This window comes from Crassostrea angulata, chromosome 6, assembly GCF_025612915.1.
Source record: "Crassostrea angulata isolate pt1a10 chromosome 6, ASM2561291v2, whole genome shotgun sequence".
Taxonomy (NCBI): Eukaryota; Metazoa; Mollusca; class Bivalvia; order Ostreida; family Ostreidae; genus Magallana; species Magallana angulata.
Genome location: NC_069116.1, coordinates 5,605,608 through 5,620,407, shown reverse-complemented (window position 1 = coordinate 5,620,407; position 14,800 = coordinate 5,605,608). Strand labels below are relative to the sequence as shown.

At 37.8% G+C, this 14,800-nt stretch overlaps 1 protein-coding gene across 3 annotated transcripts in view; it reads left to right on the top strand.

The window, feature by feature from the left end:
• Positions 1 to 14,800, top strand: part of LOC128188056 (interferon alpha-inducible protein 27-like protein 2B) — a 36,098-nt gene that overhangs the window by 1,472 nt on the left and 19,826 nt on the right. The window contains exons 1-2 of one of the 3 annotated variants that reach the window (XM_052858845.1): positions 5,030 to 5,181; positions 11,307 to 11,434. The exons of 1 other annotated variant lie outside the window; for it this stretch is intronic. In XM_052858845.1, coding sequence (XP_052714805.1) covers positions 5,166 to 5,181; positions 11,307 to 11,434 — 144 coding nt within the window. In that variant the 5' untranslated portion in view covers positions 5,030 to 5,165. Of the gene's footprint in view, positions 1 to 5,029; positions 5,182 to 11,306; positions 11,435 to 14,800 lie in introns of those variants that run through there. One more of the 3 variants, XM_052858847.1, reaches the window with a different exon arrangement.

Genomic DNA, 14,800 nt, shown 5'->3' with positions numbered 1-14,800 from the left:
CTCCTTCTCTAATCTCTTTCATCCTCTCAACACGATCGGTTATCAATGTACGGGCTTCATACACGTCCAGATCATGTTTCTGCAGTTTTGATGCAAGGGGCTTCACTGTCTGCAGAACAACCCTGACACAGATGAACGTCACCAAAAAGTGGTACGACATCATAGTGGCCAACAATCCCTGTGCTGTGATTTTAGTTTGGGCGTCCCACGACCACTCATCTTGGGTATTTTCGTCAATCCCTGGGTTTACGATGGACCGGAGACATTCAACGACGGCAGTATACATGCTATAGAATACATCATAGCAGGTATGACGTTCTACCCATCTTGTTTTACACAACCCCAACAACTTTTTACGCTTTGATTCCAACCCATGATGTTGAAGGACATGTTCAAAGAAGCGCTGCCTTTTGGGAGAGACGTCAAAGAAAACGAATGTGGCATTTACCCCATTTATCATATTTCTCACATGAGGTATTTTGCACGCATGGGCTATGCTCAAGTTCAGGACATGACTGTTGCAGTGTGTGTAAAGAGCAAGTGGATTGATAGACTTTATTCGAGCTTGACAACCTACCTTTTCTGACGACATTGCTGCTGCCCCATCGTACGCATGGCCCCTCATTTTGTCAACTGGAATATTGTTCTCTGTTAAAACCTCTACTATTTTATTTGCAATTGCTTCCCCAGTAGTACGTTTCAGATGGAGAAAATCAAAGAATTCTTCTCGAATATATGGCTCACTTTGATTTTCATTTACAAATCGCACACACAAAGCCAGGACCTCTTGGTTTGAAAACGTATCGGTCACTTCATCAGCTATGGTAGAGTAAAACCCCCTCCCTTTCAGGCCATCCAATATTTGATTTCTGATGTGCGACCCAATGGTGTCTATGATATCATGGTCTTGCTGTTATAAGATGCATTTTTTGGTGCATTTTTATATGATTAGCCAGCTCTTCGTCATTACTAGCTAGTAAATTTAGAATGGCCCAGAAATTGCCCTTGTTGGATGATGTACTTGTGGAGTCATCTCTGTGTCCCCTCAAAGGAATGTTCTGTTTTCCACAGAGAATTACTGATTCAACTATCATTCTCAAGAGCCTCAAGTTTTTGTCATATATGTCCTTGTTTTGTGAGCTAATCTTGTACTGGACTGTGGTTTCTGGGGAAGTGAGGCTTGCTTTCAGAGTCTGATATTCAATGCATGCACTTTTGTGGTAGGCAGACTGTTCGTGTCTTAGAATTGAACAATCTTTTCCGCCAACTCTCTTGAAATTTTTGAATGGTTTACTTACAAAGTTGTCGTAACATCTTACATCTGACTGAGGAAACAGCATACAAATTTTGCAAAGACCCCCTGAAGTGCGCTACTGTGTGTCAACCATTTATATTTATCCAACCAACCTGCCTGAAAGTACAACTTTTTCTCCTTACCAGCGACGAATTTTGTTACAAAGGGCAAATTTTTCAGGGTTTCTTCGAGGATCGTGACGTCATATTTTTCCGACTTGTTCAAATAATTACATCACATTTAATTGGCATTAAGGAATGACAAGCCTAATATGTCTATATTGGATAGTGGTGGTTTTTCAATTTTGTTTATACAATCGAATCTGATAACCCCTTTTTGGCAAAATTCGAGGGGGGGGGGGGGGTCCGGACCCTCTGGATCCGCGCATGTTTTGGCATCATATCATACGGCCGTCAATTACATGTCAAATTAGAAAAAACGGCGATTGACGATCGCAAAATAACTGCACTGTATCCGTCGGTCACTCAATCAGCTAGCGCCAGATAAGTTTTAGGAGGGTTCTCTCTATTACTGGACACTCCACAGACAAACTAAGCACACATAGCTATGATGAGCAAATTAACCCCTACCAAATTTTGAAATGTTTTACCCCTCTAGATCCGCGCCTGTAACCTCTACCAAACACTGTGATCACGGAGACAGAGGCTCTGGTGTTATTTAAGGCACTGCTCTAGTGGTCATTTAGTCAATTAATATGAAATTTTTTCTCTTAATATCTTCTCGACTACTGGAGATTCAGCAGGCAAACTAAGAATATTGTTTAACGAAGTAGGTGATCGTTACTTACTTTGTGTTTACAACCCAAACGTTGATAGGCTCGATCTGAACATGCATTACTTTTCTAAAATTCTCTGGTACTGGCACTGGGCAAGCAAATTAAGTATCCCATAAGAATGAGTAAAAAGTCATGTATTGAACTTATATTTAGTGGCGGATCCATGCAGAGGGTGGTTGCAGGGGTTGCAAAAAAGGTATAAACAGGAAGGAGGAAGAGAAAAATCGTGTGTATTTACAAAGTTAACATGTCTTTAGCTTCTGTCACACTGATACGAATCCAAGCTACGTACGGTTTCAAAAATAGCATTTATTCAGGGTTCGCCGTTGAGATGGTCATATTTTTATGTATTCGTAGACTTTTGCACGACACTCGCACTGCACTCGTGCACATAGTCCTAGTAAATCTTCAAAAGAAGATGGGTGGATAAGGCGTGTAAAATGCCCATACGCTGTCGGACAAGCTACTGAAAAATTCAAATATCAATAAATCTGATACTTTTTTAAAAACAATATCTATATTTAACATATCATTGATTTTTAACATATAAATATGTTCAATACTTAGAATATATTGACTCAAACAGGCGTATACGTATCAAAACATGCAAATAGTGTCATTTTGTAGAACTTCAATGCATTTCTTTCATACAGTGTGTCTGTGCTCCATATTTTTCTCATAGTCTAAGTAAGGTCTAACCGAAAACAACCCGATTATTATCAACAAAAACGTGGAGAGATGAGCCACTATAGAGTAAAAATATCATTTTGTTTCCCAACAATTCAACTTTTTGGAAAAAAGTCAGTAAATTCGTGGCCAAAGTCACACAAAGTATTTTACAGCCTACTTTATAATGTCTGAAATGGCTCAGTGGTTAGAGCACCCCACATAAACGAACCTTATTAATCTAGGAATTTTATGTTATGGGTTCGATACCACAAAAATTTAAGGCTATGTTTTTTTTCTTATCGTTTATTAAATATAAAATAAACTGAATATACTTCGAAATTGTGCTTATGTACATTTGTATTTTAATATATTTGAATAAATTTAATTGGGAAAAAATGAATTCAAAATGTATTTCACGACTAAACCGATTGGGCATTTGCGCTATCTTATCCTCCCATCTTCTTTGTAGAAAACCCGTGAAACTTCCTAATGCTTGCAATACTACATATATCCTACGATCGACTCCGAGGATCATACGAGTTCCTGCGATTATTTCCCCGAGTCTCTCCTGAGCGTCCTAGGAATACGTATTTTGATTTGATGCAAATTCAATACAAAAACAGGTGATTTAGGGCGAGTGCATTTCGAGAACTTTGAGAATGACCTACGAGTTATAATATGAAAACACGAGATTGGTTAGTGTTTCGCAATATCTTCTTTTGATTTATCAGTACACCTTTCAGCAATATTGTAAGTAAATATACTAACAAAACCACGTCTTTCGAAATTTTATATATACTTGCAATTTATCCTTTCTTAAAAAATGGGGTTTTTTCTGATTCAGGGATTAAAACATTACTGCTGCTGTTTTCATGTATATGAAAACAATTTACGCACTAAAACACTAATATTACGATCTTCTTGTATGTTTATATTTACAAAAATAAACGTCTTCCATATGCATCTTACCTGCTTGTAGGAAGATCTTCACACGTTCGTTATATTTAATCGCCCTGATTCGTAAATGAACCGCCACAACTCGTCCTCTTATCAAACAACATCGTACATTGTCGAACAGACATCCGATAGTCGTGACTTTATGAATTTGTTTTCGGCAAGATTGTAACTTCCATATGACGCTAACCGATTATCGCAAATCTCACATGACGAATAAAGGCGATTTTTCAACTTTTAAAACAGTAACAGTTGAAATTGACTGTCCCGAGAAAACCATTTTCAACCGACGCGAAGCTTGTGTAAACTGTGCACAACTCCACTGCTGCTTCTGTGACGTTGAACAATCCTTGTTGTAGGATCTAACCGATGCCAACAAACAACTTGTAAATCCTTCAACATTAACTTTCAGTTTTATATAATTTACATCTACCAAGTATGATTCCCTCTATTTCTTACGGAAACCTATTGTTAATTCATAGCTGTATGGAAACTGACAGGACTAAAATCTACGCGCCTCGTTTATCGATTGGTCAAAACCTACAGTGACCTAAGAAAAATCACGGACTGCACGAAATGATCATGATGTTGTCGGCCTCAAATTCCTATTGGACACGAATGTGCTGTTTCTTTTAGCTTACGTACTGATGTATTTTAACAGTAATTTAGTGAGTTTTACTTTTTGCAAAAGTAAAAATCTATTAGTTATTTTTTTTAAAAGAAAGATATGTAAATATAAAAAATGAAATACTTTTATTGATGATTCATGCGGGTTAATAAGGTACAGCGATCATTGCAGAATTTTTTTTACATAACCCGCTAACAAGCAGAGTCACTAAAGGTCAACAGGCGCATTCGGCGTACACCAGTTTGACGAATGTTGTCCTACCGTAGTACCCGGCCCACCCCCCCCCCCCCACCCCCTCCACCCCACGGATTAGGATTTTCATGATTTTGCTTGTCAAGAATTTTTTGGATGAGCCCTATTCTCTTTTTAGAAGTGGATGTAGGCTATACCTGTCCACTTCTCAAAAGAGAATAGATGAGCCCCAGCCACAGCCCACCCACCCCCCCCCCCACCCCCCCACCCCCAAATTTGAACAAACACATACTTATAAACACTTTCACAACTTTGTGACATTGCAATTAAACAATTTTTAATGATATATATATATTTATCTTACACGCCCGCATATAACGTTAGGCCTATGTGGATAAATCAGTTAGTGCACCACTGGCATCGCATTACCTGTACAATGTTCTTTCACTCTGTGAGTGACGTAATAGTAAAGGTCACATGATGCGCACGCGCAGGGATATTCCCAGTGTAAACAAACGTATTTAAACAAAGTGTTGACCGTACAGTATCGGTTATCATATTATTAACGGTTATCTCAAAGGAAAGACTACAGGCAACACTTAGTTCACTGCTCTATAGAAGCTGAAGCGATCATGGACATGTATTCCGGTAAGTTCTATAGGTACTGTAATAGTAATAGTATCCAACCAGTCTGGGCGGACTCCGAAAACGGAGTAAACGGAAGTGATTTCTCAAAAGAAAAAATACTCCGAAAAAGGAGTTCGGCGCATGCGCAGTTAATCAAAATATCCCATTTTTACGTGAAAACAGGGCACTTAGGAAAATTAATAGTGCAAAGCGGATTATTCATATGCAGGTCTGAAAATACGTTTAAATGCTTTATAAGACATGTTTCAATAGAATGTATTTGGCAAAAATATACGTTCGTTGGGCAAATCAAATTTTATTTGTTGTCAAAGTTGGTCAATTCTGTTTCCGATGACGAAGCCAATAAAGTGAATTAATTAATGTTTTTTCCATGATTTCACTATTATTAAAGATAATTTATGTGCTTGGGTGTGAAATACACTATTACTGTAGTTTTTTTAAACCGTTTGTAGTCATTACACCGTTCTTTTGATCACGGGCTGACTCGCCAAGTCGGCACTTCTTAAAACCTTGTATACATCGTAATTTTGGCGTACTTTAAAAAAAAACATCATCTATATTAAAGGCTTGAATACTTACATTAGTGCAACATTTAATTTTCAATTTCCATACTTCCAAGTCTTTATTTGAAGTCTGATTTTCTTATCTTATAACTCCTGGTCGACCACGTATGAGTTTTAATATTTCTATGTATTTTTCCTGTTGTTTACCGAAACATTTCCACAGTTTTTTCTGGTATAATTTTAAGATTAATCATTTCTGCCAACAGCTGTCCAATGTTACCAAAAGTGGATTCCAATAACGTGATCCATCTTTGTTGTTTCAATCGTGTTTCTTTGTTCTTCTAAACCACGGTATCAAACTTCATAAAATATAGAGAATGAATTACGGAGGTCTATATGACTATAAAATTTCAACACCCCTCCATTTTCTATTGTACTGTATAGTTTCAAATTCAAAGCAAGTGCCCTATACTGGCACTGTACCAGTTATCGGCTAAAATTTAACGTTTTCTTTTCGTAATTCCTTATTTCTTGATATTTTTGGATAAAACTTGACATACTTTTAAAAAGTGAAATCCTTATTTATCAATCTGTTAGTTTATATTGTTATTAAGAACCAAAAAGATCTTGTTTTGTGCTTTTTAGCACGCCCCGAATTTGCCGAGTTGTTACGATTTACTGTACCAGTTATCGGCTTTGTGATAATAACGTAGTAAAATCCGTGTTCATGTTGATTTTATACTCTGCTAAATGTAGTTTGAATTATGCCCCTTGTGGGGTCAGACTAAAGTAGTCGGGGTTGTGATACATTATAAACAAAACTCATAAAATTATTCGTTTATTATCATACGGTAATGCACCAAATTGTAGACTATTCAATACATAATTGTGCAATCAGGCGTTCAATTGCGTTACGAATCTCTCGGAAATTTGTGAATTCCTTTTGTTTATAATGTTAAATGTAAAGTTATTGATATTATATGTCAAATCAGAGAAGGGTAATATTCTTTTTTTAACTTATTACGTCACTTCCCCCACTGCTGAGAGTGCAAAGGTAAACAATGATCGTTTAAGCTCATGTATAAAACATATTCAAGAAAGTTTTCAAGCAAACTTACTTTTCTTTATTCGAAAAAGACGACTGAATTAAAAAATCTTGGATTGTCGCGTGCTATAAACCCGAACTCTCAGTTTATCCGATAACTGGTCTTAGCCGATAACTGGTACAGCACCAGTATCATTTCATATCATAGATATACCCATAGTAGTGTATCAGCCCTGATACACGTGTTTTGGACTAGGTGAGACAGCTACCAGAAGCTAGGGCTGTATCGCCCTCAGGGGCCTCTTTCTCTGTCTCAGCTTGTTATTGCCCTGAAAGGATCTATTGCAAATAACAATTGAATTGATCTATAGGACCGCTATTGGTTACTGTCTTTACAACAAAGATGCCGATTTCCGTTCCAGTTCTTGATTATAGGCCATAGACAGTAATACGATATCATAAAATGTGGAACGTTTTTGAATGTTAGGATATGAAATTGTATCATATGGTATGTATGGTGTTATATATGAAATTGTATCATATTTATCATTTAATATGATTAAAAAAATATCATATGTTATCATATTGTATGAAATTTTATCTTTTGATATGATATTGTATTGTATATTATCTATTATATAATATGATATTGTCAAATAAAAAACGATAACGTGATATGATAATAAAAATATTTTGAGTATGATATTGTATCATAGAATTTGTATTTTATCATATCATATTGTGTAGAACAACTTTACAATATCTTATATATATTTTGATATAAGAAATCATTTACTATGCTTTTCTTATTCATGTATTATGATCAAGTTGGTCTTACAATGGTGATGCCTCATCTGGGTGAGCTTTGTGATTACCTGTGTTTATAAGTGGAATCTGACAGGAAACTTATGAAATCTCAGAGAAAGAATTTGATCTTTTACAAAGTTGAATAGGAAGGAAGTTTCTCTCTCCATAATTTTGAATAGTAGAAAATATAGCTTCATCTCAGACGACAGACCCCCTTCTGCTGAACATCAAACGATGATGGTTTGTTAACAAAGTCCGGTAACTCTTACAGTTCTGAACAAACATAAAAGGAATAGAAAACCAACGAGTTGTGAATTCGAAAAAAAATCTATGTATACCGATAGCTTACATGTATTTGTAATAAAATAAATTCACTATTTGGAATTTGAATAAAAGTCTTCGATTTTAGATATAGTTTACAATATAAACAACATCACACTGTTGTTTAGATCGCACCCCTGATGCCGAGATCAAAACAATTAACAGGTGATATTCTATGTTGATAAAATTTCAATTTCAATGATACACCAGAGGTACATGTCAATGAACTTACAGATGAAGAGGAAAAATTTTTGTGGGAAAAGTAATTAAAAAGAAATAATATGATCATTATTTTTATTATATCAACTTTTTCCCACATGAAGAGTTAATATTTTGCATTAATTAAATGTGAATAAAATTAAATCTTCATTAAAACACTTAATAATGGTAACTGAAGATAAGTAATTGCAATTTGCCTTTAATTTGTTTTGCCCGTATATCTGTCAATATATCCAGCAGAATCATACTCCTATTTTACTGAACCAAAACTAGGATTTTCGACTGACAATAGCTAGCTGCTCTATGAAAGTAGAATTATAAATTTTTCCATTCACAAGGCTTATGGCTTTAACATAAATGAATAAAATAATAAGTAAGTCATAGAAAGAGCTGAAGGCTCAAGTGACCTATTCTGATCACATTTTGTCTGTTGTCAGTCTGTCTGTAAACTTTTACCATTTTCAACATTTTCTCCAGAACCACTTGGCCAATTTCAACCAAACTTAGCACAAAGCACTATAAGGCCAAGGGGATTCAAAGTTGTGAAATTTTAGAATCAAGCCCTTTTACAAGGGGAGATAATTAGGAATTATTAAAAAGAATTGAGAAATTTTCAAAATCTTCTTCTCAAGAACAATTTGGCCAGGAAAGCTGAACTTATGTGGAAGCATACTCAAGAAGTATAGATTCAAAGTTGTGAAAATCATGACCCCCTGGGGTAGGGTTTGGCCACAATGGGGGGTTGAATTTTTACATTGGAATATAAAAAGTAAATCTTTAATCTTCTTCTCAGAAACTAGTCAACCAGGAAAGTTGAAACTAAGTGGAAGCATCCTTAGGTAAGGTAAATTCAAGTTTGTTCAAATCATGATCCCCGGGGGTAGGATAGGGCCCTAGTTAGTATTGAATTTTTATGTGGGAATAAACAAAGAAAAGTCTTAAAATCATCTTTTCAGAAACCAATCAGGCAGGAAAGCTGAAACTTGTGTGGAAGCATCCTCAGGTAGAGCAGATTTAAGTTTGTTCAAACCATGATCTGCGGGGTAGGATGAGGCCACAATGGCATTGAGGGGGGGGGGGGGGGGGGTGTTAAATCTTTACATAGGAATAAATAAAGTAAATCTCTTAAAATCTTCTTCTCAGAAACTAATCAGCCAGGAAAGCTAAATCTGAAGTGGAAGCATCCTCAGGTATTGTACATGTAGATTCAAAGTTGTGAAAATCATGTTCCCCAGGGGTAGGATGGGGCCACTGTAACGTGGATGAGCCAGGCGTTCTCCAAATAACAGTTAAGGCAACTTCAGGTTTATAAATTTATTTACAAATACTTTAACAAACTTATAAAAAATAAAAAAAAAACTACTATCTATGTATATAAAAAAAACAAACCCTTTTGACAGACAGACAAACCGGTATATAATAGTTTTCTTTAAGTTCAAAATATTGTTGCCACTCCAAAAGTGAAAACTTATTTTCAACTGTTCACATATCAATCACTTAATATCATATCACTCGTGTTCCAAGTCACACGATCACTGATCTCGATCGGATATCTGCTTTTATTTCAAATCATCGCCGATAGCACAAAGTAGACTTCACTTCTCTCCAGTATCCCCTTCGTGGAATCCTTCAGGGCTGTAGTCCTGGAACTTAGGGATCGTGGTGGTGTTGAACATCGGGGTGGTTATCCCCACTGGACCTACACTGTTGTATGACCTAGTCAAAACGCTACAATTTATTACAGCAAAAGGTACATGTACATGTAGGCTGAGTGTGGCAAGATGAATAAAATAATCATATGATAAGTGTCTGTCACTAATATGTACACAAAGTTATGTTTTATAGCAACATGTAAATAATAACAAAATAAATATGGCGCACACTTCCGGTCAATAAGTTCCCGGAGAATCACTTCCGCCCAAGACATTTAAATAAATCAAAATTTATCTAATACCAAAAAAATATGCATAGAATAACGTTCAAAGCTATACAATTCTAATACAGGGCTTTATCGATAATATAAAACTGGTATTTAAACTTCCACGCAAAAGATACGCTCGACTGCTTACACAAGTAAGTTTAACAGGTGAAGGCTGGCCAAGGTTATCTTTAGCTCAATAAACAAGAATTACTATTCGAATACACAAAAATACTGAATAAAACTGATAACATATACTACATATACTTACCACGGTCTGCTATCCGTGCCCACTTATTAACAAGGTTCATGCACAATGCATACTGCAATATCGCTCAGTACAGCAAACAAGAGCTGCCCTCAAAATCATGTCTTGTCACACGGCAGCCAACCCGAGAATGACCAGGACTGCGTTCAAGATCGTAGCTGCTACGTAGGGCTACGTAGTTGAACGGAAAGCTAGCCTAGCCGCTAGATAGATATACGTAGCCTAAATATTTAATGCTAAGCATCGAATTCAAGATGGCCACCTTAGTTACAACTTTGTAACAAACACGAAATCTATTTATATAGTGATATTTTATTCCTTCTTTAAGTTATAATGAATCTTAACATGTATATTTCCGCTTGAAATTAACAAATTATGTCAATGTAATAAGTCTTTAGTTGAATATTTCCAACTTCAAATCTGAGACCTAGCGGCTAACCTAGCATTCCGTTCAATAGATATAGATATCTACGACCTAGCGGCTAGGCAAGCTGCTACGATCTTGAACACAGCCCTGGTGTCAGCGGTTCTACCTGACTGTGCATTTGCAAAGAATTATGGGTTACCCGTCTTACAAAATCAAAGGGCCACAAAGCTAGCCTGGTGCTAGTATACAAGTGATTGTTATAGCCACGATAGGGGAGGTGGGGGACACAAGTTTTTACATAGGGATATATAGAGAAGAATCTTTAAAAGTCTTCTTTTAAAAAACCATTTGCTTAGAAAAGCTGTAACTGTAATGAAATCAACCATAGGAAGTGTAGATCCATAGATCCAAATTCATGAAAATCAAAATCTTTAGTAGTGATAGGTCCTTGGGGTATTTATAAATTTTGTGTCCCCTGGATTATGGGTTTTTACTCAAGGGCCAAAGTGGATGTATAGCCTAAATGCATATGATGTTTAAAAGTTATCTTCTCTACTCCCACACACCTGTACTAAGGAGAACCAAATTTATAATTCTGTAGACCAGGAAGCCCTCTACCAAAATTTAGATGTCATTTACATGCAGCTGCTTTGATTTTGATGAATTATCTGTTTCAGCTGTAAAGATAGCTGCTGTAGGGACAGCGAGTGCTGTGGGTGCATTAATAGGCGGACCGGTGGTTCTGGGAGTGGTGGGATTCACTAAGGCTGGTGTGGCGGCTGGATCCATAGCGGCAGCACTGCAGGTATGAAACGTAAGGATTATTAAAACATGAAGATCCATAGCGGCAGCACTGCAGGTATGACACATAAGGGATATTAAAACATGGAGATCCATAGCGGCAGCACTGCAGGTATGACACATAAGGGATATTAAAACATGGAGATCCATAGCGGCTGAACTGCAGGTAGGACACATAAGGGATATTAAAACATGGAGATCCATAGCGGCTGAACTGCAGGCATGACACATAAGGAATATTCAAACATGGAGATCCATAGCGGCTGCACTGCAGGTATGACACATAAGGGATGTTAAAACATGGAGATCCATAGCAGCACTGCAGGTATGACACATAAGGGATATTAAAACATGGAGATCCATAGCGGCAGCACTGCAGGTATGACACATAAGGAATATTAAAACATGGAGATCCATAGCAGCTGAACTGCAGGTATGACACATAAGGGATATTAAAACATGGAGATCCATAGCGGCAGCACTGCAGGTATGAAACGTAAGGGATATTAAAACATGGAGATCCATAGCGGCAGCACTGCAGGTATGACACATAAGGGATATTAAAACATGGAGATCCATAGCAGCTGAACTGCAGGTATGACACATAAGGGATATTAAAACATGGAGATCCATAGCGGCAGCACTGCGGGTATGAAACGTAAGGGATATTAAAACATGGAGATCCATAGCAGCACTGCAGGTATGACACATAAGGGATATTAAAACATGGAAATCCATAGCAGCTGAACTGCAGGTATGACACATAAGGGATATTAAAACATGGAGATCCATAGCGGCTGAACTGCAGGTATGACACATAAGGGATATTAAAACATGGAGATCCATAGCAGCACTGCAGGTATGACACATAAGGGATATTAAAACATGGAAATCCATAGCGGCTGAACTGCAGGTATGACACATAAGGGATATTAAAACATGGAGATCCATAGCAGCTGAACTGCAGGTATGACACATAAGGAATATTAAAACATGGAGATCCATAGCGGCTGCAGTGCAGGTATGAAGCGTAAGGGATATTTAAACATGGAGATCCATAGCGGCTGAACTGCAGGTATGACACATAAAGGATATTGAAACATGGAGATCCATAGCGGCTGAACTGCAGGTATGAAACGTCAGGGATATTAAAACATGGAGATCCATAATGGCTGAACTGCAGGTATGACACATAAGGAATATTAAAACATGGAGATCCATAGCGGCAGCACTGCAGGTATGACACATAAGGGATATTAAAACATGGAGATCAATAGCAGCTGAACTGCAGGTATGACACATAAGGGATATTAAAACATGGAGATCCATAGCGGCAGCACTGCAGGTATGAAACGTAAGGAATATTAAAACATGGAGATCCACAGCGGCTGCACTGTAGGTATGAAACGTAAGGAATATTTAAACATGGAGATCCATAGCGGCTGCACTGCAGGTATGAAACGTAAGGGATATTTAAACATGGAGATCCATAGCGGCAGCACTGCAGGTATGAAACGTAAGGAATATTAAAACATGGAGATCCACAGCGGCTGCACTGTAGGTATGAAACGTAAGGAATATTTAAACATGGATATCGATAGCGGCTGCACTGCAGGTATGAAACATCAGGGATATTAAAACATGGAAATCCATAGCGGCTGAACTGCAGGTATGACACATAAGGGATATTAAAACATGGAGATCCATAGCAGCTGAACTGCAGGTATGACACATAAGGGATATTAAAACATGGAGATCCATAGCGGCTGCAGTGCAGGTATGAGACGTAAGGAATATTTAAACATGGAGATCCATAGCGGCTGCACTGCAGGTATGAAACGTAAGGGATATTTAAACATGGAGATCCATAGCGGCTGCACTGCAGGTATGAAACGTCAGGGATATTTAAACATGGAGATCGATAGCGGCTGCACTGCAGGTATGAAACTTAAGGGATATTTAAACATGGAGATCCACAGCGGCTGCACTGCAGGTATGAAACGTAAGGAATATTAAAACATGGAGATCCATAGCGGCTGCACTGCAGGTATGAAACGTCAGGGATATTTAAACATGGAGATCGATAGCGGCTGCACTGCAGGTATGAAACTTAAGGGATATTTAAACATGGAGATCCACAGCGGCTGCACTGCAGGTATGAAACGTAAGGAATATTAAAACATGGAGATCCATAGCGGCTGCACTGCAGGTATGAAACGTAAGGAATATTAAAACATGGAGATTCATAGCGGCAGCACTGCAGGTATGAAACGTCAGGGATATTTAAACATAGAGATCCATAGCGGCTGCACTGCAGGTATGAAACGTAAGGAATATTTAAACATGGAGATCCATAGCGGCTGCACTGCAGGTATGAGACGTAAGGGATATTAAAACATGGAGATCCATAGCGGCTGAACTGCAGGTATGAAACGTAAGGGATATTTAAACATGGAGATCCATAGCGGCTGCACTTCAGGTATGACACATAAGGGATATTAAAACATGGAGATCCATAGCGGCTGAACTGCAGGTATGACACATAAGGGATATTAAAACATGGAGATCCATAATGGCTGAACTGCAGGTATGACACATAAGGGATATTAAAACATGGAGATCCATAGCGGCTGAACTGCAGGTATGACACATAAGGAATGTTAAAACATGGAGATCCATAATGGCTGCACTGCAGGTATGACACATAAGGAATATTAAAACATTGGGATCCATAGCGGCAGCACTGCAGGTATGACACATAAGGGATATTAAAACATGGAGATCCATAGCGGCTGAACTGCAGGTATGACACATAAGGAATATTAAAACATTGAGATCCATAATGGCTGCACTGCAGGTATGACACATAAGGAATATTAAAACATGGAGATCCATAGCGGCAGCACTGCAGGTATGACACATAAGGGATATTAAAACATGGAGATCAATAGCAGCTGAACTGCAGGTATGACACATAAGGGATATTAAAACATGGAGATCCATAGCGGCAGCACTGCAGGTATGAAACGTAAGGAATATTAAAACATGGAGATCCACAGCGGCTGCACTGTAGGTATGAAACGTAAGGAATATTTAAACATGGAGATCCATAGCGGCTGCACTGCAGGTATGAAACGTAAGGGATATTTAAACATGGAGATCCATAGCGGCTGCACTGCAGGCAGAAACGTCAGGGATATTTAAACATGGAGATCGATAGCGGCTGCACTGCAGGTATGAAACATCAGGGATATTAAAACATGGAAATCCATAGCGGCTGAACTGCAGGTATGACACATAAGGGATATTAAAACATGGAGATCCATAGCAGCTGAACTGCAGGTATGACACAAAAGGGATATTAAAACAT